Genomic DNA, 25,957 nt, shown 5'->3' on the forward strand with positions numbered 1-25,957 from the left:
GATTTCTGACAGGATTTTAAAATTGTATTCATAAATGATCATAAATGTCCCTGATAAAACTAGCTAACTAGTCTACACAAGCCATCCTGGCAGGATATCTTAGAGTAATTTTAAATCATATTTATAAATGTTTCCAATTCTCACTTCTAGCACTAGAAACTAGCTAGCATGAGCTAAACTGACAGGGTAATAATGGAGAAAAATTCTCCAGTTTTCCATTTCTACAAATTTCAGTCCAAATCTAGCCCAAAGTTTTCCAGCTGGATAACTTTAAAACATGGTATTTATTCCCTTGCTACAAATGTTGGCACTTAACACACAGTATGCTTTAGCATAAGGCTCTGGCTATAGCTTACCTGTCTAGGACCTTGTCTTTGTATAAGAATTTGCTGTATTCGTCGAGTAACGTGGCATGTGTCTGGAGGATGATGACATTGTAGGCCACGACAGCCATCATCATGATGAGCATCTTCAGCTCGTAGTTGATCCTCAGGAACACGGAGCAGGAGATAAGGCCAAGGATGCAGCTGTAGATGAAGTACTGACAGGAAAGCACTAGGGTCAGTCACAATACGACTAGTAATATTAGAAATGAAGATGAATAAATAAAGTAAAATTACTCCATTTTGAAGTAGACAACTGCAAGCCAAATAAATCTACATTACTGGTTACAATTGATTCGTTACATTATTATATTTAAATGGTTATTTTGATCTGTTTTTGTGGAATTTGCAATGTGTCCAGTAAGATGTCTAATTACATCAGGTGAATTTAGAAGTCACTAAAGTTGGCCCAATTACATTGCTTTCTGACCTTGAAAAATGCAGCTGCCTTGTTTCTAATGCCTGTTTTCAAATTTCGCCTAAAAGAGGTGGCCCAAAATATCCATAATTACATGATGATGATGACAAGTGACACCACCATTTAGTAGCTTTATTCAGCAGCCACAGAGATGTCTGGATCCAAGCTTTATTTTCGATGCAATATATACAGAGTATGTGTTACTATAATCTAATTACTTTTTCTGGTAAAGCAATAATGTAACGCATTACATTTCAAATCTATGTAATTTGATTACGGTTACTGATGTCAATAAAATGTTACTTGCGTTACAATTTATTGTTAAGAAAACAATATTAAGTGAAATGCATTTTTAAAATAAATGACTTTTAGCCCTGAAGAAATTTTTTTCAAAGATTTTTTTATTTGCAAATATTGGAATGTACAGCTTTTAGCAGTGAAGGTAAAAAAACTATTGAATTTGGTTGGACTGTTATCTAATTTCTATATCTACTCGCTGCTCATATCTCGCTTTAGAAGACCACGGTTTGTGAATTCACAGGTTAAAGTTAAATAAAATTGACATGCCGCCAGGAATAAGTAAGCGTTACAAGAAGCAAATGTACGGTGTTCACATCCAGCGTCCTATACCTTTCAGTGAATTGGCTTTTGTGCAGTGTAAATTTTATTCACTTTTGGTGTAATGCTAAACATTACATTTCCAAAAACCGACAGTGGACAAGACAGCAAAAATTAATTTTTACCATCAAATAGAACACACACATCTTTTTATTTTGTTACTACGTTTTAAAACTCTTATTTATTAAACTACTGTAAAAGTGCCAAATAAACCATTTTCTGTTCTGCTCTACTCTGTGCGACAGAATCTTTGCTCCATTGTCAGTTAAATTCATCTTCTCCCGTAACAAGCAGCACCTCGAGCAGGCTACTGGGCTTTTTAAAGGGAAGTTACCGTATATGGTGTTGTGTGGGTGTTTCTTTATGCAAATGAGCATGGCCATGTAAAAGCACCCTGATTTAGAAAATGTGGGATTTATCAACGTGTGTTGATTACAGCTGTGCGTCCGGATACGTGATAAATACCAATTTTCTTGTGCGTTTTTTTTTTGTTTGTTTGTTTGTTCGTTTTTTGCACACAAATTTACAACTTGTACTATGCACTCTTTGATATATGAAACCCCTGATTGATATGATAAAAGGAAGATAAAAATCCAGAATGTGCACTAAATGGGTGGATTGTTCTCACTCTGGCAACACTAGTGTACATTTATGTGTATGCATATATGTATACATTTATGTATACATATAGCTATTTCTGTCCATTGCAAGATATTAGTAACATGAGATCTGACTTTCACTTCTTTCACATTGTCCTAATTGTGCCTTTCCCCGTATACACTCTATTTGACTGCAGGGACAGAGTGGACTCTTTCTACGCTTCACACAATATACTCACAGGAAGGTAGAAATTATTCTTCTCCAGGAAAGCTACTGGACGGCCATCGGGTTGAAGTAACGTTTCGTTGGATACATTATAAATTGGGAGATGAGGTGTCAGGTTGTCCTGCAGAAAGAACTGAAAAGAGAATGGAATAAAAATGAACCTACTCTATCAAGAGTATGTCTGACAGTGCGGTCGTTTTCAATATGACTGCAAAAGTGAAAGTGTTGTTTCAAGCAGGCAATGCCTTTTTTTGTTGTTGTTGTATTTTTTGAAGTATATGTCAAAGTCACACTGTGCCCAGGGAAATTTAATCATCTATATTGTGCCTTTATGTACTTAAAGTACTGAATACATGCTGCATATTATTCACATAATCTAAGAAAACTGCTACAAAGATTGGAACTGCTGCGTCACTTAATGCTGAATTTTTTTGGAGGTTGAGCGCTGTGCCGTTTGAAGACGAACCGCAGACACACGCACAAACTCCAAGTTGAGCTTGGAGGAGAAAACATAATCCATACAGAAGGCCAAGCCAATGTTTTATTACTGGGTCTTATGACTATTTACAACTAATTTATTACCATTATGAACCATAACATAGATGTCTCTGCACTATATTCGCCCTTTGAGGTCACAAGTCTTGTCAGCAAAGGTCAACAATATAAAAGGCAAAGAAGTGTAATACTATATATTAGCATGTTTTAAACATTTCAAACTGCATTTTAAACAGTTTTAGTTTCTGGGTATGATTTCCTAAAGCTTTAGGATTGCTGAAGACAGTAGTTTTATTTTTTTTTTTTCTAATGATAAACTGCATTAGACCAGGGGTTCCCAAATTTTCCAGGGCAAGGCCCCCCAAATGGCATTAACATTTGACCGAGGCCCCCCTTTTGCAAGATGTCTTTAAAACACATTCAAAATATAGACTTCTGAATATATCCCCTTTTTTTATTATTAATAATTACATCTTACATCACATTAGGAATTGATTTTTTTTTTTTTTTTTGTGTGTGTGTGTGTGTGTGTGTGTGTGGTTGTCTGAGAGTGAGAAAGAGAAAAAAATACTAGTGGGAGGGGTGGGCACACCAAATTGTTGAGGCCCCCATTTTGAAAACCACTGCATTTGACCACAGCGCTGTTTAATTCTTGATTCTGATTGGTCAGAAGGTGTTGATTAATTTTCTATAGCAGCAGCCCTGACTATCATTTCGGCTGCAAGTCAAATCACAGGTCTATATTAATGCACTTGTTGTAATAAGTTTTTGTCCCTGTACTAACAACTTACACAAGAACATTCATTCCTATTAAAATTTTTATACTTAAATGAAATAAAAATACTTCTATAATAGTGCATTGTATTTTCTTGTAGTCCCTTGCCTTAAATGTTTTTTGTAGTCATTTTCACTTCATAACTCTGTGATATTTTGTGATACAAAAAAAAAAAAAAAATCGTGACAAATGTAAAGTTTATACTTTCCAATATGGCAACTTACAGTATATTCATTATAATTGTAAAATATAAAAGTAACAAATTAGCTTAAGAACGTTTGCATTGCATATTGATGAAATTCACACAGGCCTCAGTGACAGCTGGTGGTCATTTCTATCAAGCACTCAACTGTGAAACTATTACGGTTGACTGATAGCATAACAATGATGTGGGGCATAGTCAGCCGCATAGGGATAGTCAGCCGCATTCATGATTCCCAAGTGTTTCGTGTCTGAAATGCTCTGCTGTGCTTTGTGCTGCGAGTACCAAACATGTTAAACAGAAAAGACTTGACTCTTTCATTCAAGCACCACAACACTAAACAGTTCTGTCGCCTGTCCTTTTGGAGAATTTGTACTTTCACTTGAGTCTAAAGTTTCTCCTCCGAAAGGATTTTTTTTTGGTAGGGGGAAATAAATCCACCTCGTCATCTTTTATTACACCTGCGACTGAATTTCACGTGTGCCTTTTCAGTTACTGCTGATGTGTCAGTGAAGCAGCTAAAAATATCAGCCTAAACAGAGATCTAGAGGCCGTTTAACTCCGTGTAAGCAACTGACACGACTTAGACAGATTCTACAAATATCCAGAATTATCCACTTTAATACACTTGTTTACAGCAAATAATCCGATTTACGTAGATGTCAAGAACTGAAACCTTAATTTAAGGTCTTTTTTATCTTCGAAAGGCAGGGCACACTTATTACCCCACTTGCTAGCCCATTTATGCCAAGATTCCTCAGTTTACATGCAATAAAAATATATATAAATCAAATATCGATTAAACGTAAGCACCAGCAGGTCTATTTTATTATTAATTTATTTTGTCTGATTGCATATGTGACAGCAGTTGTTCTTTAAACACACACAAAAAAAAATTCATTTTGTGAACTTTCGTGACAAATTTAGCCATTTACTAATATTGCGCAATCCCCTGAATTCTGAGAAGTATATATAAATACAACATTTATAAAGATAGTAAACAGAACTAAAAGCAAAATTGTGCATGGCATGTTGACGCACCATGTTGAAGATGGCCATGACGAGGATGAGCGTGGTGGTGGCCATGGTCAGAGTGAGACGAGGCCACGGCTTGTTCGCAATGATGACGGAGGATCGGAGAATCCAGAGCCATGAAGCAGGTGCTGTCTTACTGCAATGCTGAACAGACCGGGGGGATGAGAGAAAGGTATATGTGAATATATGAGGCAACTGAATCAAATGAATCCAACTTTCTATTTAATATCATTTCAATTCCTTTTGTTCAAATACTGGCACACACATCCTGACATCCTTGAAACAGAATCAAACAAAAACATGAAAATTCCCCAGGAATGTTGGCTTAAAAATTAGATATGTTTGTACCAAACTTAAGTATCATATAAAAACTCAAAAGCCTTTGAATATGTTGAAAATCTGAATAAAAACGACCAAACACACTGATCGAATGCATGTCTGAGTGGGTGTGGCCTAATACTTTAATAAGCATGCATGAGAAACAGCCCACTGCCCAACCTGTTATGCCACTAATTAAACACAAGAGATGCGATTCAGGATTGTTCCTCTCCAACCCACCCAATTATGTGTCAACTTTTACTTGCTAGGTTGCTCGACTCAAAGAAGCTTAAGCATGAATGTATGATTATGAGAATACTATTATCCAGCTATTTTCAAACTCTGAGTGACAAAATTCTATCTGCATGCCCTCCATCTTATAAATCCTTCGACGAGGTGTGCACCCATAGTGCAATGTAAGGACAAGATACTATATATTAGCATGTTTTAAACATTTCAAACAGCATTTTAAACTGTTTTAGTTTCTGGGTATGATTTCCTAAAGCCTAACGATTGCTGAAGACAGTAACTTTCTTTTTTTTCCCCAATGATAAATTGCATTAGACCACTGCACTGTTTAAGTCTTGATTCTGATTGGACAGAAGGTGTTGATTCATTTTCTATAGCAGTAGACTATCATTTCGGCTGCAAGTCAAGTCACAGATCTATATTAATGCGCTTGTTGTAATAAGTTATTGTCCCTGTACTAACAACTTACACATGGACTTGTATGGTGGACACTCCAATTAAACACAACATTTAAAAAAAAAAGCTTGATTATTGATTTGGTGAAGTTTCTAACTGTCTACAATGTTTCTAACGCAATTATAAAGCTAGAAAAAAAAAAAAAACAGTTGAAATTCCTGAAAAGGTTGATGTGCTTCTATATTTGTCACAAATGTCTACAGTACAAGAACATGTATGAATGTAATCCCTTTGGTCCTGTGCACTCTACCAATTACACCAATCCGCCATAATCTGCAAAATATATTGTATGCTTCTACATCATAGCTGTAACTATGACAAGAAAATCTTGATAAAGTGAGAAAGTCACGCCAGAGGATATAAGAACATAACTTATAGGTAGAACATGAATTTGAAATATATCCATTCTTCATGGTTACCCCATATTTGAATAAATGGTTAGGAGACATACAATAATGTGCTGGGAGCTGTTTTTTTTATTTTTATTTTTTTTATTTATTTTTTTTTTTACGGCAGTAAATCTAACAGTAGGATATTGCTGTCAAATGAACCACCTGCAACAAATGACTTAAGCAAGATGAAAAATAACCTTTTCAACCAGGTTGAAATGTTATGCTACTTTAGCAGATTTTATTTATCTGTCAATCAGTAATTTCAAATTAATTGCAATTTACTGACAGAAATAAAAGGTCACCAGCATCATAAACCAATAACGATGTGTTCTGTTTTAACACAACGGGGTGGGCTGTTATAAGAAATTTACCAACAATCGATCCGTCCAGGATTGTGCAATTTTACAGCTCACTGAAATTAATGCAAAATCAAGGAATATTCATACGAGTTTGCAAATTTTTCTAAATTACCGCAGATTTTCTGCAGATTTGGGCCAAGACACGTCATGTGACATCACAACACGCATTCAGCCAAAATCCTCTTTCAAAACAATTTCATGCAATTGCAATTTCAAGTAGTTTTATGCCGAAAAAAAGCGTGAATAACTCCACAAATTGCATCTAAACTTTTTAACAAATCCGCAGCAAAATTGAGCATTTTTGGCCACAACAATCATGAAATCCTGTACAGACTGAACAATGGAGTGGTGCGATGTGTCCAGATGTGGCCAGTAGTATTACTGTTACCACCACAAAGTTGATTATTTTCTAATAACAGCATGTCGAGGCAAGTGTTTACCTTGAGTAGCTTGTTACTCTAAGATCTACTTCAAGGGTTCCTGTGTTTTGGATGTATTTCTATCTTATTTGGAGGTTTTGATTTGATTTTTGGTTTTGAAGAGGTTCAGCTTCATCACTTTGAAGAGTTCCCCAAGTCCTACGCCCACATACCCTTAATTAGTAGTGTATCTCTTAACACTGCCACAATGGCATCACACAACTTTACTTCATGTTCTCAATGTATGTTCCAAATCTTTACAAAACTACTGTGTCATTGTACCAGTTCATAAGTCCCACTGGATGCCTGTCAATTCACTAAATTGAAATGTCTATGCCTATAGATTCATCCATTTACTGTACCACTTATCCGATACTGTTCTCTTTGCTACCACTGATACAAACACAGGTGTCAACCTTGAGTAAATTGCCTATGAGGTGAATGCTGACATGCCGGTATGCTTTCAAGCATGAAAAACATGGACAGCAGGAATAATACATCCAGCACTATGTTTGTGACCTTGCCAGGTCAGACGTTTTTGTTGAGCGTAACAGGGTTATACATCTTTTTTAGACTGGAAGCATAGGGTTGATCTAGACCAGGCCTTGTCTGAATGTAATAAATAAACTGACTGCATCTATTACAATAATATTAATGTGTCAAAGTGATTGTGTTTCAGATTTAAATTTGACAGAATTACAGATAATACATTTATTTCACTTGAAATAATGTATTTACAAATAAAATTGATTTAAATTGTGTATTATGCTTTTATTAAATGGTGCCATGTGTATAATAGGTGTGTAACCGAATACGAATACATTATTACGTCATTCAGATTGAACAGATACTGTGTTATAAACGGATAGAAAAACAGAAAAGTGCACTATTCAGACACAATAAACAAGTTGCACGAGTTGGAGGTTTTTTACTTTCAGGAAAACGTAACGGTCGGATATGAGGCTTGTGGGAATGTAATGTAATGTTGTGGAACAAACAAAGACTGCTTTAGCAAGCTACTAGTTTGTTTATATTCTGGGAAATAGAGAAAGAAATTAGAAAATAGCACAAGCAGGTATAAAAAAATCTAAAATAAAAATAACTGTGCAAGGGGGATAGTCCCAGGAAAACACGTCTATACAGTAGTTGAAACCATTTATGAACTGGAGTGATGTAGTTGAGGTTGAGTAACTTTCAGAGCCTCACAGTACTGACATCTCTGGATTTTTTACCCCAGTGTTTCTATAGTTTAGGTTTTGTATTTAATTTTTTTAAAAAAGAAAGAACTAAACAGATATAGATAGTTACGCAGTGTTATACTGTAATAAAGTTAGGGTTAGTGCTCTTCATATAAAACGGCACCTTTCTTGCTCATTTATATTCCAATGAATTTGGAATTCCAATCTTCTTTGCGATAGGTTTTTGGATATAAACATGGACTCACAGGTTTACCGTTCATCACAAGTGAACTAAGCAGTTCACATAAATGTAACAGTAACTACCAATTCATATATTTAATAACAGTCACCCAGGTGAAGAAGAGGTTAAGATTGTTAGTCTGATTTTCAGACCCTGATATAAAAATAAAATCTGCTCTGTCTTACCAAGAGATGGCCAACAAAGCAGATGAGCAGAATCATGGAGAGGATTAGGAAGGCAATCCCGAATGAGATTCCCAATACAGCAGTCCTGCAATTCATTACAAACCATTTCAATACTAAAATAAATTAAGAAAATTACCTCTGTTTTTGGTGCAGAAACTTAACCGAAAGTTAAATTAAGGGTCTTGTTTGTAAGGCTGCATAAGACCTTCATGACAAATGACATAAAACTACATAAACTTTTATAAAGTCTAAGTCTGACAGGTCTGTTAAAGCCATTTATTAAGTAGACATATCACCTTAACACCACAGATTTTTGTTGAAAAGGTTGTTATACACTTTCATTGCTGACCTACTTAAAAATGTTATAGCAGCTGACATTGTAGCCATGTGTAATTTTGCCGTAATGTTAATAATGTGACTGTCATTACATTGCCATAGGTATTCATTAAACTTTTATCAACAGCAAAATAAAACTCATCTCACCTTATTACAGGGTCATGATTGCCAGTGTTAAAACTTTTACCATGTAACCGTTACAAAGCATTATAAAGCAATGTTACTTCTAAGCGTTGAGTTCAGGAGACATTGCAGATCATTTTTTAGTGGATTGGACTTTGTTCAACTTTCCTATTAACTCACAATCACTATAAAGTGACTCCAAAAGGCCACTGAGTTATGAAGTAAGCTGTCATGACATTCTAATGTGGATCAGCCCCTACGTCAACCAGACACAAACTTACTGTAAGTCAAACAGAACCTTTGTGTTACATGTGTTTATACTAATATATTACTTGACATAAAAATGAACCGAAGCTGTCTTTGTGAGCTGCTGCCTGTTGGAATAACCCTTTATAATCCACTTATAACGCTGACATAATACCTTAACGCCACATATTTTTGTTGATATAAGGTTGTTACGGTACTTTCATTGCTGACCTACTTTAGACTAGATTACTTATTAAAGTTTATGTCACTTGGTTAGTCATGATGGGTTTATGTAGCCTTATGTACACTACCCATAAATAAAAAGTTACTGTGAACTATGATAATATGAAACTGTAATTTGACCCAACTTGTTAAAAATACTGTATATTATCTGACGCATTCATACGCTCTGTTCTGAAAAAAAAAAAATGGGTGGACTCACTTTGGCAAGACGAGAATTTGAACTATGAAGATGCAGAAGAAGATCAAGCAGGCACAGGTGACGTAATACTTGAAAGCAGGCAAGGTCGTTGCTCGGTACTGTGAAAAAGAAATATGAAACTTCTGAGACATCCAAATCAGAATCTAAAGTCATGCATGAGAAAATTTGCAATATATATACACAAGAACTATAGGCCTATAACACACTCATATGCATTGCACAAGACATTTTTGTGTAGTATATTGGCCTTAATTGCAATTTCCATTCCACTGCATACTATCAAGACATTTCATTTTTACTATCATCACATTCTTGAAGCTTTGAGACATCTATGAAGTATTCATAATTAATTTAGCTGAAATGTGGGCTTCTTAAATAAGCGATGTTATAAGAGCTGTACATCACTGCTTTATAACAGAGTTATATAATTGAAAATTAATTACTATTTTAGTTTAAGGACATGAAAAATCACTAAATATGTCTGACATGAGTTTCATTGTCACGATTCCCCCTTGAAGCAGCGTGCTCTAAGCGCAAATGCGCGAGCACCTGCTTTTCCGCTGTTGACCGTAGTGACATCTGGACACGTGTGTTTTGTTTATGTTTGTCATGTCTCCTTCCTGTTCTGTCATTGGCTGGGAATTCACGTGGGTCTGTATTGCTCCCAGCTGATAGCAGTTTACAAGCTAATCAGGTCCGCATATATACCGCGCGCTTCCCAGCACACAACGCGGAAGATTAAGAAGTCGTCAGTGTCATAGTCAGTGTCATAGTCAGTGTCATAGTCAGTGTCATAGTCAGTGTCATAGTCAGTGTCATAGTCAGTGTCATAGTCAGTGTCATAGTCAGTGTCATAGTCAGTGTCATAGTCAGTGTCATAGTCAGTGTCATAGTCAGTGTCAGTGTGCGCTGGATTCTCCGCTTTCAGTCCCTCGTTCTAGTTCGTGTCTTGTTTTGGTTATCGACCTAGATTCCTGCCTAGCCCCGTGTATGCCTGTTTGCTAATCGCCTGACCTCTTGCATGTTTATGGATCACGTTTTGGATCACGTTTTGGATTTGTCTGCCTGCCTGTCTCTACAAATAAACAACTGTTATCCTGCACTTGCATCCGCCGTATCTCTGCTCCGTCACGATTTGTGACATTCATAAATAAGTAAAGTTGTAAAAGGTGTACATTAGTGCTTCATAACTGTTATAAATGCAACTTTATTTCCATTTTAGTTTAATGACACGAAAAGTAATGGTATATAAGAGTAAATAAGATAGTAAAGACAAACTTATACTACATACAAATTGTAGGTCATCTCACAAGATCACATAAACCTTACATACGTGATTGCTGTATAAATGAGTTGTATAACTGAAGGTTTTATGAAGCTCCAAAACAGAGACCCTTCAAATAAAGTATTAACAAGTACTCATGTTGTGCATTGGTATCCAGTGCAGTAGTGCACTCCACTAATATTAGCACCATTGGTAAATATGAGCGATTAGGCTGTGAAAAATTGTTTTTATTGTTTAACCTTTTGATCTTTTGTTCAAAGATTCACAAAAATACTCTGCTCTCATGGATATCAAACAAAATATGTTTATCAAAAATATATCTTTGTTAAATATATGTGTGCAACAATCATTGGCACCCTTTTAGTCAATACTTTGTGCTACCTCCCTTTGCCAAGATAACAGCTCTAAGTCTTCTACTATAATGCCTATAATCTCCTATAATCCTTTGGATAAAAGCGCTGTATAAGTGCAGACCATTTAATGCCTGTTGAAGTTGGAGAATACTTGGCAAGGGATCTGAGACCATTCCTCCATATAGAATGTCTCCAGATCCTTCACATTTCGAAGTCCATATTTGCAGCACACCTCCATATATAACCGTGGGCATGAGGTAATTTTCCATATGGCTACCTCTCGGTGTGCACCAAAACCACGTCTGGTGTTTATTGCCAAAAAGCTCTATTTTGGTTTCATCTAACCATAGAACTCGATCCCATTTGAAGTTCCAGTAGTGTCTGGCAAAATGAAGATGCTCGCGTTTATCTTTAAACCCTTCCAAACAACTTGTGGTGATGTCGGTGACTTCAGATTGTAGTTTTGGAGACTTTCTGACCCCAAGATGCAACAAATTTCTGCAATTCTCCAGCTGTGATCCTTGGAGATTTTTTGATCACTCAAACCATCCTCTTCACAGTGCGTCAAGACAATATAGACACGCGGCCAATTCCAGGTTGGTTCATAACATTTCCAGTTGACTGGAACGTCGTAATTATTGCCCTGATGATGGAAATGGGTATTTTCAATGCTTGTGCTATTTTCTTATAGCCACTTCTCATCTTGTGATGCTCAACAACCTTTTGCTGCACATCACAGCTATATTCCTTGGTCTTGCACTATTGCTATGATTGACTAAAGGTTTTTGGCATATGTGTTACCTCATATTTATATCCCTGTTAAACAGGAAGTCATGGTTGAACAATTTCCTGTTCCTAGACACTCAGGTCTACTAACTATTATTATTATTTTTTTAAATATCAGTGGGAATATATTTCAAATATTTTGTCTCATATGAATTCATAGGGGTGCCAAAAATTGTGGCACATATATTTAACAAACATATATATATTGCTAAACCTGTTTTGTGTTTGCAATTGTTTGATATCCATGAGAGCAGAGTATTTTTATGATTTAAAACAACAACAACAACAAAACAATGAACTATCAAAAGGACATTTTTTCTCCTTCTTCTTTGCTCATATTTACCAAGGGTGCCAATATTAGTGGAGGGCTCTGTAGTTACAAAGTAGATACAAATGCACTGTTAGCAAGTACTCAAGTGTACTTGCTAATAATTATTTTTAAGATTACTTGCACTGGAACTTCATAACCTGTTCATAAACCTTACATAATTAATTAGTGTATAAATATACACATTGTGTATGCTGCATTATGTTTTATGTAATACTTATTAACTTATTTTATTCATGTTCAATGTATGTTCCATTCAAATGTTTTGGAGTAGTTTTTTTTTTTTTTTTTAGTTAATTTAGTTAATTACTTTACATGTAAATCATGAGTAGCTTGTAGCTCAGCAAGGTACAATTGTAGAGTAGCCTCCCCAAAACTTCTAATAAATGGGCATATTGTATGTATTACACGTCAAAAACATGAAAAGATACAGTAACTATAATGAAATTTACAACTTACCTCCTTTTCTAAGGTTTTGTTATGAAAGAACAATGATATTCTCTGAATGTCCTCAGATTTCAGCCATTGTCTGAAACATAAATATGAGATTAGAGAATATATATATATATATATATATATATATATATATATATATATATATATATATATATATATATATATATATATATATATAAACACTAATTGACTAATTGAAATAGTAAAATATTACTTTAAATGGCAATGCAAATAAGAACCTACTTTTGGGAATTAATACCATCAAATGTTCGTATCATCCGTTCATTTAGCTCCTCCTCAAATTTCTTCTTCTGAGATTTTGTTCTGTGAAGAAATAAACATTTGAGAACATTTTCCATGTGCTTTATGAATACAACTTTCCCAGATCTTTGGATCATTAAAAAAAAAAAATCAAAAGGCTGCATCACCACATTTTAGCATTTCGTAATGCAGCACTTGATGTTCCTAAAATTTTATTCGAAACACAACCCGTCATCAGTTAGAGATGCATAATGTGCCAGAGAGCCATTAAGAGCTTTAATAGCGAATAAAATCAATTCAAAATGAAACAGTATAGTGAAATAGAATATGCCCCCAGCTACACTGGCTTTGTTTTGTCTGTTACATTTTAGATTATTGGTAAACACAATGCTGCACCAGACTAAACTGAACACAGGTTTTGAAAACAAACACGTCCTACCTTTCTGAGCGTCTCTGGAAGTGATACTGACCCAGTGGCACATCCTATCAAAAAATAACAGTAATTATTATCCGTATAGTGTTTAATTGCTTTTATTATAATTGCTTTGGTATAGTGTCTGGTACATTAAAAATAATAGTTTTTTTATTTAACCATTTATTTTTTACCAGAGAACAAAAAAAAAAAAAAGAATAAAAAAAAAGGAATTTCTGCCTGTTTAGGGGTGACCATTGATAATTTTTGATGTCACCAATAAAGCAGTAGTTATTTATGACTCAGGGCTTTAAGAATTTGTGTTTTTAAGAATTTTTCCTAAGTGTGTGTGTATATATATATATGTGTATATATATATATATATATATATATATATATATATATATATATATATATATATATATATATATATATATATGTACACATATATATATATATATACATATATATATATATATATTAACTAGCCTACTAGATTTAAATGTTAGAATTTTATTGTGGCAGTTGTATGCAGTGTTTTACTATCAAAAAAGCTTATTTTTAATTTATTTTTGTTGTCTGTATTATCTCTGCACAAATCTTACTGTGGAAAAATGTGAACTGTTTGCCCAGCAGGGGCCTCACACCCCTCCCTTTTCCTATTGCCCTGCTCACCAGCGGCCAAACATGGAGTCATGATACTCTAAACACAAAAACTTGACTAATCTTATAACAGACTTGCAGCAATAAAATAATTCATTTGTTTATACTGAATGAAAATGGTGGAATGGTAGTGGAACGTACTGCAAGAAAGGGTTGATTGATTTATTGGTATAGAAGTTTCTCTTTTTTGCTCGTCTTTTGCATATATTTCAACTGGAACTAAAGTCATATAATTTCAGATTCTGGTTAAAAGCGAAACGCGAGAAAATGACATTTAAAAGATTACATTCCAAATGTACTGAAATATGACAACATGCTGATTATCTATAAAAGCAAATGCTATATAACGATTTCATATGGAGCCTTACACATGATCTTTGCAGGCAGAAAGCCTGCCAAAGAATGTTATATGTTAGAAGCATTTATCTAATCCCAGCATTTATCTAATCCCCATTACTTTTGGCTGTTGGTATACTTAATAAAACTACATCAATTGTTTAATTGATAGAGCAGCAGTGGAATAGTGAAACTGTATTAGATGCTTAAGTGATATAGTTATTAATCTTTTATTGTTATTCAATTATGATTTTTACCCATTAAACCTGCTAATTGGTCAATTGTTATAATTGTTGTGTCTGAGAAAGAAATTTGTTAATTGGTATTGTTTATTATTATAGTGTCTGATACATAGAAACTGTGTTAACTGGTATTATTATTATTATTATTATTATTAGTAGTAGTAGTAGTAGTAGTAGTAGTAGTAGTAGTATGTCTGAGACATGAACATTGTGGTAATTGTGTTAATGGTGTCTATCACTATGAAATTGTGACATAATTGGTGCAGTGGTCAATTGTGCAATATCTGGTACACTACTCTGAACTACACAGAACTCTGACTCAGAGTGTAATAATTAGTTAAATGGTATAGTGGTTTGTTGGCTACTGCTCAGAATGTTGTGAACTCAAGTTCCAACATATAGAATATGAAAGCTGATTAGTACTGGGGTTAACTGATAATTAATAGCACATTCAAACTCAACCAGATGGCAAGGGAACTTACAGATGTGTTAATTTTGCCATTCTCATTGGTCATGCTGTCTCGGTGGTGCAGATTGGCAAAGGGCTTGGCAGCCCCCCACGACTCCAGGTAGCGAGTCATCCTAACTGACGCTCTCATCTTTGCACCGTCCAGGGTGTGCCGGGGTCTGTAATGGTGCTGTGGACTCCTCCTCTCAGCCTGCCAAATCAATCAAACATTAGTATTTAACCTGTAATGCATATATAGATTTATGCTTTACAGAAAATGAAAGTCTTAAAAATGCTTATAACATAACAGTTGATTGCTTGATTCTGACTGGCCAGATGGTTTTGGTTCATTTTCTATCACAGCAGCTCTGACTGTACATATTAGATGTGTTTGTACTAATATATTACCATTTGTATAGTAGCAACTTGGTTCATTAGCAGATAATTTTGCTTCTTTCTGATTTGTTCTTTTTCTCTTGAAATCACATCATTCTTGTAGTGGCATAATTTTATACCCTACCTTCGGGTTGATTACTAGGTAGGTCACTACCCCGTGCTCTTTCAGATAAGGGTCACGTTCATGGCCGTAGCCATCCTCCACTTTGTATGCTCCGTTCAGGTGCTCCAGAGTGACCGAGGTGATGTGAACACGTCTGTCCAAGAATATGCAAAAAAAAAAAAAAAAAACCAACAACTCAACTCTTGTAAACTTTGGTGTTGATTAATCTTCATCCTAATAATTAAAAAAAGCATTCATACCCGGGTACACCGCCAGCCTCCATGTGATTGGCTAGAGTCACATCATGTGACCAGACATCATACTGCCACTTCTGGAGGCCGATGACGCCACAGAGGACATTGCCAGAATGAACCCCGACTCGCATGTTGATGTCCACGCCAGTGGCATCTCGCACTTTTCTAAAGGAGAATAATAATGTTACACACACAAACACACATACACTAACATGTTTCATGTCTTTGCTGAACAGATTTTGTAATTAGTTTGGCCTTTTGCAACACATTCCAGGCTAAGTGTGTGTACTAAACCAATGAGCACAAGCAAATGTTTGTGAGTCTCGTTGCCTACAGGAGGAATTATAGCCTTGACACAGTAACCCTCCTGAGGGAAAAGATCACGGTGCAGAGAAATGCTTTTCTCAGAAGTGTTTCTTACCACACACTGCTTGCAAATGTCATGAGCAGAAAAAAGCAATATGAACCCCAGACAGAAATTACACACTCACGATTCTTAAAGCAGAAAAAAAATTCTGAAAGTCAAGCTTCTACATATCATACTAAAATTTAGCCACACTAACTTTAAAAGGAAAAATTCATTTAAACACGTAACTGCATTGCATTCTGGAACTTTGTCTCTAATGTTTGTTGACTCCGCTACTTCTACATTGGATTCCTCGTTAAAATGAAGCTGAAGGTCGCTAGAAAATGGTGAGTGAGAAAAGCAGCTCTTGCTCTTTTGTTTTTAAAAGTGAACAAAGAAACCTGACCATTATCGCCAACTCATCCATCCTGAAGTGAAGAAGTGGACTTCACAGCAGCCATTTGTAGGGTTTCTTTAAACTGTGATGAAAGCATTTACTTCAAAGGGCCCTTCTAAAAGCATTATTGAAAGGAACAACTAATGGAATGGAAAATTGGTAACCGAAACCAGCGAGTGCTCCTAGAAATGTCAGAGGTGTGTTATACACATTTTGACTTTGTACTTCAAGTATGAAATCACTTAATAGTAAACTGAAAACACCAAAATGACCAATATGGTAAAAAACAAAAACACAAGCATTGTTTTCTGTCTTTTTTCTCATGCAGTCAAAAGATGACTCATCTAATGTCTAAGTAGAACATACAGTGAGATTTTATTTCACATTAATGTGAAATTACCATGACATAAAGTGAGTACAGGGCATCAGAGCAGCTTTCAAACGGGAAAATCAAAATATCATTCGTCAAAATACCATTACTGTGCGATGGGGGAAGGGAGCTGACAACAAGCAACCCTTAGATAAAAAACAACAACCTTGAATTGGTAGTGCTTAAAAGCTCATGATGAGTGTCAACAATTATGTCATGCTGATAATCATTAACGCCACTTGTTTTGCCTGTTCTAACATTCAATTAAACACAAAAGCCCTGATTTACTAAGATCCCAAATAAAGAGGCTAATTTGCATGTGCAGTTCAATAAATTGCATGTTTAGATGATGTGGGTGGTTTACAGTGAACAACTGTGTGAACGATGTAACATGGAGGGAGCCAGACAACAATGTTCAAATGTTTGTTGCATGTTCTCATAGCTGTGACGAGTTCAGATCTCAACGATACTCCCAGAAGAGTCTACCTTGAATGCTGATAACGTAAATACTGTGTAACAGCTTTAATGCATATACTTATTAGTGCAATTCATAGACTTCATTAGAACATTAAATTTATTTTTAGCTAGTCAGCTTCAGAACAGGGTATCTGCAGGTATCAGCACTTCAAATGTAATACCTTTTAATACTGTATTCAAGACATTTCCAAAAAAAATTTAAGACCTGCACATCACTTCAGTCATGCTACACGATAGCATCAGCTATAATGGATTGTGTTCATGCATATACATGCATTTCTGGGTTTAAGTAAACTATAGCAGGGTAAACTTCTATAAAGGAATATGGGACACTATAGCAAATATCCTTTTTGCATTACCATTTGCTCAAACAGTGACAGACAAAAAATCCAGTATTTCATTTCCATGACTCTCCAAGAAAAGAAAAAATATATAGAGAGATGGATTATGGCAGTCATGAGAGAAAACAAAATGTGAAATTTACCATCCCTCCCTCAGCAGCAGTGTTTACAAGTTATCACAGCAAACCAGCAACTCCATTGCCCAGAAAGCACCATGATCTACAAATATTCGAGTTCCGGATCGTCTCTGCAAGGAGTGAGTGGAACGAACCAGCTCTAAAGACTGCGTTTCGCCAGGGACTTAACCCGGAAGTAGTGAAGGAGCTGGCCTGTCGTGATGATCAACTTACCCTCGACTCTCTCACTGACCTTGCCATCTGACTGGATCAACTTCTTCAGAGCCACCATCCAGTGCGTAGCAAGGGAAATATCGCAGGGCCAAATGCCACCGCAGAGCTCATGCAGCTGGGGTGTACACGGCTCAGCGAGGAGGAAAGCGTAGCAATCACAGGGGTCAAAGTACAGATGGTTGTGGTTACGGTGCGTGTGTGAGTCCGAGAGAAGAGATCACGGAAGTGTCGTCCTAGAAGCGTTGATTGATTCTGGAGCGGTATGGAATTTCATCGATCAAGACACTGTTCACTAGTTCAACATCCCCGTTCGTCCATTCATTTCATGGGCTAACAAACAAATCACTCACTGCCTTGCACACTGTCTACCTACCCCAGTAATTCTGCTGGAGACTACATCCATCAAAAGCTCTAACCAACCCGCTCCAGTTCAAGTTTCACCTGAATATCAGGACGTCTTGGAGGTTTTCAGCAAAGAGAAGGCCAGCAGACTACCTCCACATCGACCATATGACTGGGCTATCGCGTTGCTCCCCGGACGCAATCCTCCTGGAGGGCGGGTGTATCCCCTATCACAGAAAGAACAACAAGCTATGGAGGAATACATTCAAGAGGCACTTCAGCAAGGCTTCATCAGACCCTCTAGATCCCCTGCTTCAGCAGGTTTCTTCTTTGTGGAGAAAAAGTGAGGTGGTCTCAGGCCATGCATTGATTACCAGGGCCTCAACCAATGTTCTGTTAAGTATCGCTACCCTCTGCCGCTGGTCCCAGCAGCCCTAGAACAATTCCTATCAGCTACTGTCCTCACAAAACTGGACCTTCGCAGTGCATACAACCTGGTTCGTATCCAAGAGGGAGATGAGTGGAAGACGGTCTTCAGTACCACCTCAGGCCACTATGAATACTTTGTCATGCTGTATGGGCTCTCTAGCGCCCCATCAGTGTTCCAGTGTTTCATCAATGATGTCCTAAGGGACGTGCTGGGTCGCAATATAATCACCTACATCAACAACATTGATATATTCATGTTCCCGTGGAGAACATGTCTGCCATGTCCATCAAGTCTTACAAAGACTCCTTTAACACCATCTCTACGTTAAAGCAGAGAGGTGTGAATTCCACCAGCACACCATCTTGTTCCCGGGCTACATCATCAGCCCTGAGGGGGTCACCATGGACCAAGGGAAGGTACAGGTGGTGGTGGAGTGGCCCACTCCACGAAAAGTTCAGGGATTTACAACAATTTCTGTGCTTTGCCAAGTTCTACCGACGTTCTATCAGGGGTTTCAGCTCCATTGCACACCCTTTAATGTCCCTGCTGAGAGGCAAGCCCAAACGATTGTCCTGGAATCCAGCCACCCAAACAGCATTAGATCAACTCAAGAAAGCCTTAACCACAGCTCCCATCATCAAGCACCAAGACCCTTCCAAGCCCTTCGGTGTAAAGGTTGATGCATCAGAGATGGGTTTGGGAGCTATCCTCTCTCAGTGGTTTGGAGATAAGCCCAATCTTCATCCTGTGGCCTTCTTTTCCAAGAAGCTGTCACCAGCAGAACGAAACTATGATGTGGGAAACAGAGAACACTTGGCAGTGAAATTAGCCCTGGAGGAATGGCGGCATTGGCTGGAGGGAGCAACACACCCCTTCATTATATTCGCAAACCACAAGAACCTTAAGTACTTATGTACAGCCAAACGTCTGACACCTCGTCAAGCCCGCTGGTCATTATTCTTCTCACATTTCCAGTTCACCTTGTCTTACAGGCCAGGTTCCAAGAATACAAAGGCCAAAGCCCTCTCCCGTCTGGACAGCACTGAGATTCAAGAAAGCCATGAAGAATTCATTCTCCCGCCTTCCTGTATAGTCAGCTCCCTGCAATGGTAGTTGGACCAAACCCTAGCACGCATACCAAGATCACAAATTCCAGCAGCATAACCCCCAGGAAAAGAGTTTTTCACAAAACAGCACTGACTGGAGCTCATTCCCTGGGCCCATACGGTGGTCCCCACAGGTCACCAAGGTGCACAACGCGCCTACCATCTGTTGCAGGAGAAGTACTGGTGGCCTAACCTGCTAAGGGGATGTGCAACCCCTTAGTGACTTCCGGCTCAACATGTGCCCAACATAAGGTTCCACGAACACTGCTGGCCAGCAAGCTGAATCCCCTACTCATACCTGAACACCCGTGGTCCCACCTTTCCATTGATGTCATCACTGACCTACCAAAATCCCAAGGAAACACAACTATCTTAGTGGTTGCGGACTGGTTTTCCAAGTTGCTATGCCTCATTCCACTAGTTACCATCCTATGAGCCTTTATGACAGCCGAATTGCTGTTCCAGCATGTATTCTTGTACTTCGGGATCCCAGAGGAGATCGTCAGTGATTGGGGACCACAAGTTACGTCCCAGGTCTGGTCCAGTTTCATGGAGAAAATGGGGATCACCATCAATCTCACCTCAGGCTACCACCCACAAGCGATGGTCAAGTGGAACGAGCTAGCCAGGAGATTGGATGGTTTCTCTGTACATTCTGTGTGTCTAACCCTGAGGACTGGTCCAGATTCCTCCCCTGTGCCAAATAGGCACAAAATTCCCTATGTCACTCAGCCACAGGCCTCACCCCATTCCATTGTGTTTTAGGCTAACAGCCTGGAATGCCAACCCCACCGAATCCCTGGCCGTAGACCAATGGTTCCAGAGGAGTGAACAAGTTCAGGCAAGTACACACCATCGTTTTGTGCAAATCTCACCACACTGAGTGAGGTACTGGTACCAGCCAGATGACAGATTTTAGGTTTCAACCAAGGACCTCAAATAACCACATACTTGCAGAAAGCTAACCCTAAGATACATTAGACCATTCAAACAAATCAATCAGTCACCTACAAGTTGAAGTTACCGCGACACAGCCGCATCGCTCCACTGTTTCACGACTCACGACTCAAGCCTGTTATCCCTGAACCACTAGCCACAGATGTGCCCCTCAACGCCCCTCCTGTCCCACCAAAGATCGATGGCCAACCTGCATGCCTTACAAAGAACATCCTAAACTTGCGGCACAGGAGGGGCAAGCTTGAATACTTGATTGAATGGGAGGGAAATGGGCCAGAGTAACGATGCTGTGTTCCTGCTCAGAACATCTTAGACCCACAGCTATGTAAAGAGTTTCATCCACTACATCCAGAATGTAAAGGACCCCTACCCCGAGGCAGACCTAGAAAGAACTCAGCTCTCGGAGTGAGCCCTTCAGGGGCCGGGGGGGTCTCTGTCATATCACAACAGACCTGATCCTTTGGACTTTGATTAAACTGCCATACCTGCACTTGCTTCTGTCCTGTGCCTACATTACGTGACTGGAATTGTTCATTTTTTCTTTCTTGTTTTCTCATGATCTCGACATAACAAAGTTATGAATTCTCATGGTCAACTTCATTTTTCTGTGTACTCGACATCCCTCGTCCCGAATTCAATGGGGTTCTTTGAATGAATATTTGGTTAAATGCCTGAAATAAGGTATGTGGTTAACACAAGCTCAAGATATGTTCCCTTTTATACTACGACATGAAATACATCAGCAATACCCCACTCAGGATTTTTAAAAAAGTTTTTACCTGTCTTGAAAAAGGCGGTTGCTAATAAGTGGCTAAATGGTACTACAGAGGTTGTTGGGGACATTAAACGTCGTCACACCAAACAGGAAACTGATCTACTACAGCCTCGTTGTGTTTATACTTGCGCTCTTGCAAACTATTCCAACTTGTAGATTTATCAATTTATAGTATTTTCCAATTATATTGACTGAAAGAGATTGAAAGAGTAGTTGGAAGCTTAGGGGTGGTGACGTTGAAGTCAAGCAACCGTGGTGCAGTTTGTTTATAGCCTAACTTCAGCTTTTTACCTCTGGCGATTGTACTTGGTCTTCAAAATTCACAAAAGTTGTGTTCATTTATGAATCTTATTTTAATGAACAAAACGTGTCATAAAGAATCATAAACCTTTGTTGGTCACAGAGTTTATTTTCTGCAATAATCCAAAAGCCAATGGAAAAATCCTATTGGCTTATTGTGGAGGGAACTAGGGTGATGCTAACTTCCGGGGTTGGCCTACAAAAATATGTCATCCCTGCAGGACTGACGACTTCCACATTAGTGTCCGACACTTGAGAAGGGGACACCCCTTTCTCTTAATGCGGAGATAAAGTCCATCTCTACAGTGGGCAATTATTACATTTATGATGGCAAAGATGCCAAGGTGCATGTAACACCAGTCCCATTCACAAAGAGTAAGATTTTCTCAGGATAAAATTATGTCCTAAGAAAACAGCTTTTGTTTATGTCAAGATCACAGGAAAATTAAGCTGAGATCTTGAGAAAACATCTGGGTTAACCCTGTTCCCTGGGAAGGGAACGAGACGTTGCTTGAGCTTCACGCTGTCTGAAAAACCCTAGTGCGTGACTGATATATGAAGCTTGTGTAACATTATGCCTATTTATAGGCCTGCCATTAACAAATTAGACAGTTAACAAATTAGACTGTGAGGAGCGCAGTCATGCGATTTGGGGTGTAAGGTATTAACACAGAACCTGACCGGGAGCCAGTGCAAGGACTCCAAAACAGGAGTAAAATGATTGCATGTCCTGGTCCCAGTCAGGATTCTGGCAGCAGAGTTTTGTACATATCGGAACTTATTGACTGTCGATTTAGAAACTCTTGCTAAAAGGGCGTTACCGTAATCTATTCGAGTGACAACAAATGAGTTACAGTTTTTCAGAGACAGAGAATTTTAGCATAGGGTGCATTCTGGCTATATTTCTGAGGTGAAAAGGATGCTTTAACAGTGCTCTGTACAAAAGCATCAAATGTAAGGCTAATATCAAAAATAACTTAACAAACAGACAGAGGACCAGCTTTGAGAATTTGATGATGGGAACCTATAAGCATACCTTCAGTTTTATCACTATAGAGGCACAGAAAATTATTATTTATTCATGTTTTTATCTCAGAAATACAGTCAGAAAGAAAACAAACATCAAGGTTTTCACCAGATTTTGAGTGAATGTAGAGATCGGTATCGTCAGCATAAAAGTGATAATGGAGGCCGAGCAATTGCACCAGGTGCCCAAGTGGACATAAATAAATATTGAAAAGTAAAGGACCTAAAACTGAGCCCTGAGGAACACCAGTGAGCACAGAGCTAGTGTCAGACCTGTAACCACCCGTAGAAATAAACTGGGAACGGTAAGTAAAATAGGGTTTAAACCAGTATAAAACTGTCCCTGAGACACCAAAAACACTTTCAATGTGGGGGCATAGTCTTGCAATGTTCTGTAGATGGATAAAGGCACTGCAAGAAGCATTTTTTTGTGTGTGCAGCAAAGGTGAGAGTGCTATCTAAAATGACACCGAGGCTCTTAACCTGAGTGGAGCAGGGTAGGATGCAGCCGCCAGTGGAGAGGGTGCTGTTTCAGAGCCAGCAACGAGTAGCTTAGTCTTAATGCTGTTTAATTTCAGATAGTTCTTAAATCATCCATAAGTTGATGTCATGAAGACAGGCTATGATGGTACTGGAAGGAAGAGTGGCTGAGGGCTCCATGAACATGTAAAGCTGAGTATCATCAGATAGCAGTGAAAGTGAACACCATGATGTTGAAGGACATTGCCAAGTAGGAGGAGATAGATGAAAAATATGAGAGGCCCCGAAACTGAGCCCTTAGGAACCCCCATGGGGACAGCAGAGCTCTCTGACTTGAAGCTTATTATTTTGACAAATTGTGTCCTTTCATTGAGGTAGGATGTTGACCACTGATGTACAGTGCCAAGGACACCAGTGTTAGCTAAATGTTCTAGAAGAATCTGATGAGAGATGGTGTCAAAGGCTGCACTGAGGTCTAGGAGGATGAGAATGGAAAGTAATCCAGAATCAGCTGCGCAAAGGAGGTCATTGGTTATCTTCACCATGGCAGTTTCTGAGCTGTGTTTAGGGCGAAATCCAGATTGGAATGGCTCAAACAGATTATTGTTTGTTACATGATCCTGGAGCTAAGATGCCAGTATCCTCTCAAGGATTTTTGATATAAATGGTAGGTTAGAGATAGGTCGATAATTATTGAAATCACCAAGAACCAGTCCTGGCTTTTTCAGTGTTGGCCTGACAATGGCAGTTTTTAATGAAGGGGAACCACACCAGTGGTGAGAGAGGTGTTAATTATTGAGGTTATCAGAGGGAAGATAGAGGGCAGGCACACTGAGTAAGTTGGTTGGAGCAGGATCCAGTTGACAGGTGAAGGAATCGTACTTAATGATGAGATTCAAGACGTGACTTTCCACAGGGAGAGTGAAATTACTAAATGCATTGGTACGTGGAGGGCCCATAGTATTCAGGGAGCATGGTTCCTTTTGCTCATTAAATGTCCAAGTCAGTTGTTGATGAATGGTCGCAATTTTAGAGTAGAAAATTTTCAGGAAGGCAGAACAGCGTTCATCAGAGATTCAGATGAATGGAGTTGTCAGGTAGTTTAAGAAATCCATTCACAGTGGAAAAAAGGGTTCTGGTGTTTCCTTCTCCAGCACTAATGATATGCACAATATGATGTTTTTGCAACAGAAAGGGCATTTTTGTACTGAAGTATGTGATCAGAATACATCTCTTTATGTACTACAAGACCACTCCTTTTTGATAACCGCTCCAGATGCTGACCCATGGACTTCCTCTGGCGGAGTTTAGATGTATACCAAGGTGCAGTGTGAACAAATGAAACAGTCCAAGTTTTCCAAGTTTTGTGTTTTGAATTGGGTAGTTCATCAGCATTGATGTGGCAGGGTGTAATACCTGCACAGCAGACCATATCTAAAATATGGCCTTTGCTGTGGGTTGAAAAGTTTACATATTGGGTAATACCAAAGCAATTAAGCATGGCCATAAAGTCTCTTGTAATTAGGTTGGAAGAATTATCCAAATGGAAGTAAAAATCACCCATCAGGATCAAATACGGAGACATTGATGAGAGACCGAATACTGTATAATCCAAAATTTCAGGCATTTAGTGTGCGTGTGCACATATGACCTAGGCAGGGAGGCTAGTACACTGCAGTCAACACTGCATCGGTCAGAGATCACTGAGTGATGGCAGTTTACAGACCAGAGGGAGGTAATAGCATTGAAATCATTATTGTTGATCACTTTATCAACCTTTCGATGAGATCCTCAATAGATGTATTTTGGATGCCAAAGAATGTTGAGTTGGCAGAGCAGCGCTGCAGGAGGCTCATAGTTCCCCCATAGCCAGTAAAGTTCACCTGCTGAGTATTTCCTCATCTTTACTAATCAGATGGAGTGTTTTTGGAGTTGACACCAGCCAACTTCAGCCAGACTTCACTGTAATCCACCTCAAGCAGTTCAATGTTTATCAGCAAAGAAATCGCAAAGCTAACTGGGAGAATTAAATCGCAATGTCTCCAGGCAGAGCACGGTAAACCATGACAGAAAACAGATAAAAATGTCATTAACTTACAATGATCTAACTTAACTAAAATACTAAATTTAAAAAATCAATCAATATTTACACTGAATTTGTAATTAATTTCAAAAATACCAAATAAAAACAAGCCAGCCGGAGTGGCTTTAAACTCGCCAGAGTCCCAGTTACTAGGCAACC

The 25,957-nt window shown here is 38.1% G+C and overlaps 1 protein-coding gene across 1 annotated transcript in view; it reads right to left on the reverse strand.

Moving 5' to 3' along the window:
• Window positions 1-25,957, reverse strand: part of adcy2a (adenylate cyclase 2a) — a 196,991-nt gene that overhangs the window by 13,408 nt on the left and 157,626 nt on the right. The window contains exons 8-18 of the mRNA XM_017480514.3: window positions 16,025-16,183; window positions 15,786-15,918; window positions 15,300-15,476; window positions 13,604-13,647; window positions 13,147-13,227; window positions 12,907-12,976; window positions 9,696-9,793; window positions 8,549-8,633; window positions 4,758-4,895; window positions 2,258-2,377; window positions 357-541 (exon numbers count right to left, since the gene is read on the reverse strand). Coding sequence (XP_017336003.1) covers window positions 357-541; window positions 2,258-2,377; window positions 4,758-4,895; window positions 8,549-8,633; window positions 9,696-9,793; window positions 12,907-12,976; window positions 13,147-13,227; window positions 13,604-13,647; window positions 15,300-15,476; window positions 15,786-15,918; window positions 16,025-16,183 — 1,290 coding nt within the window. The remainder of the gene's footprint in view (window positions 1-356; window positions 542-2,257; window positions 2,378-4,757; window positions 4,896-8,548; window positions 8,634-9,695; window positions 9,794-12,906; window positions 12,977-13,146; window positions 13,228-13,603; window positions 13,648-15,299; window positions 15,477-15,785; window positions 15,919-16,024; window positions 16,184-25,957) is intronic.

This window comes from Ictalurus punctatus, chromosome 1 (genome assembly GCF_001660625.3).
Source record: "Ictalurus punctatus breed USDA103 chromosome 1, Coco_2.0, whole genome shotgun sequence".
Lineage (NCBI taxonomy): Eukaryota > Metazoa > Chordata > Actinopteri > Siluriformes > Ictaluridae > Ictalurus > Ictalurus punctatus.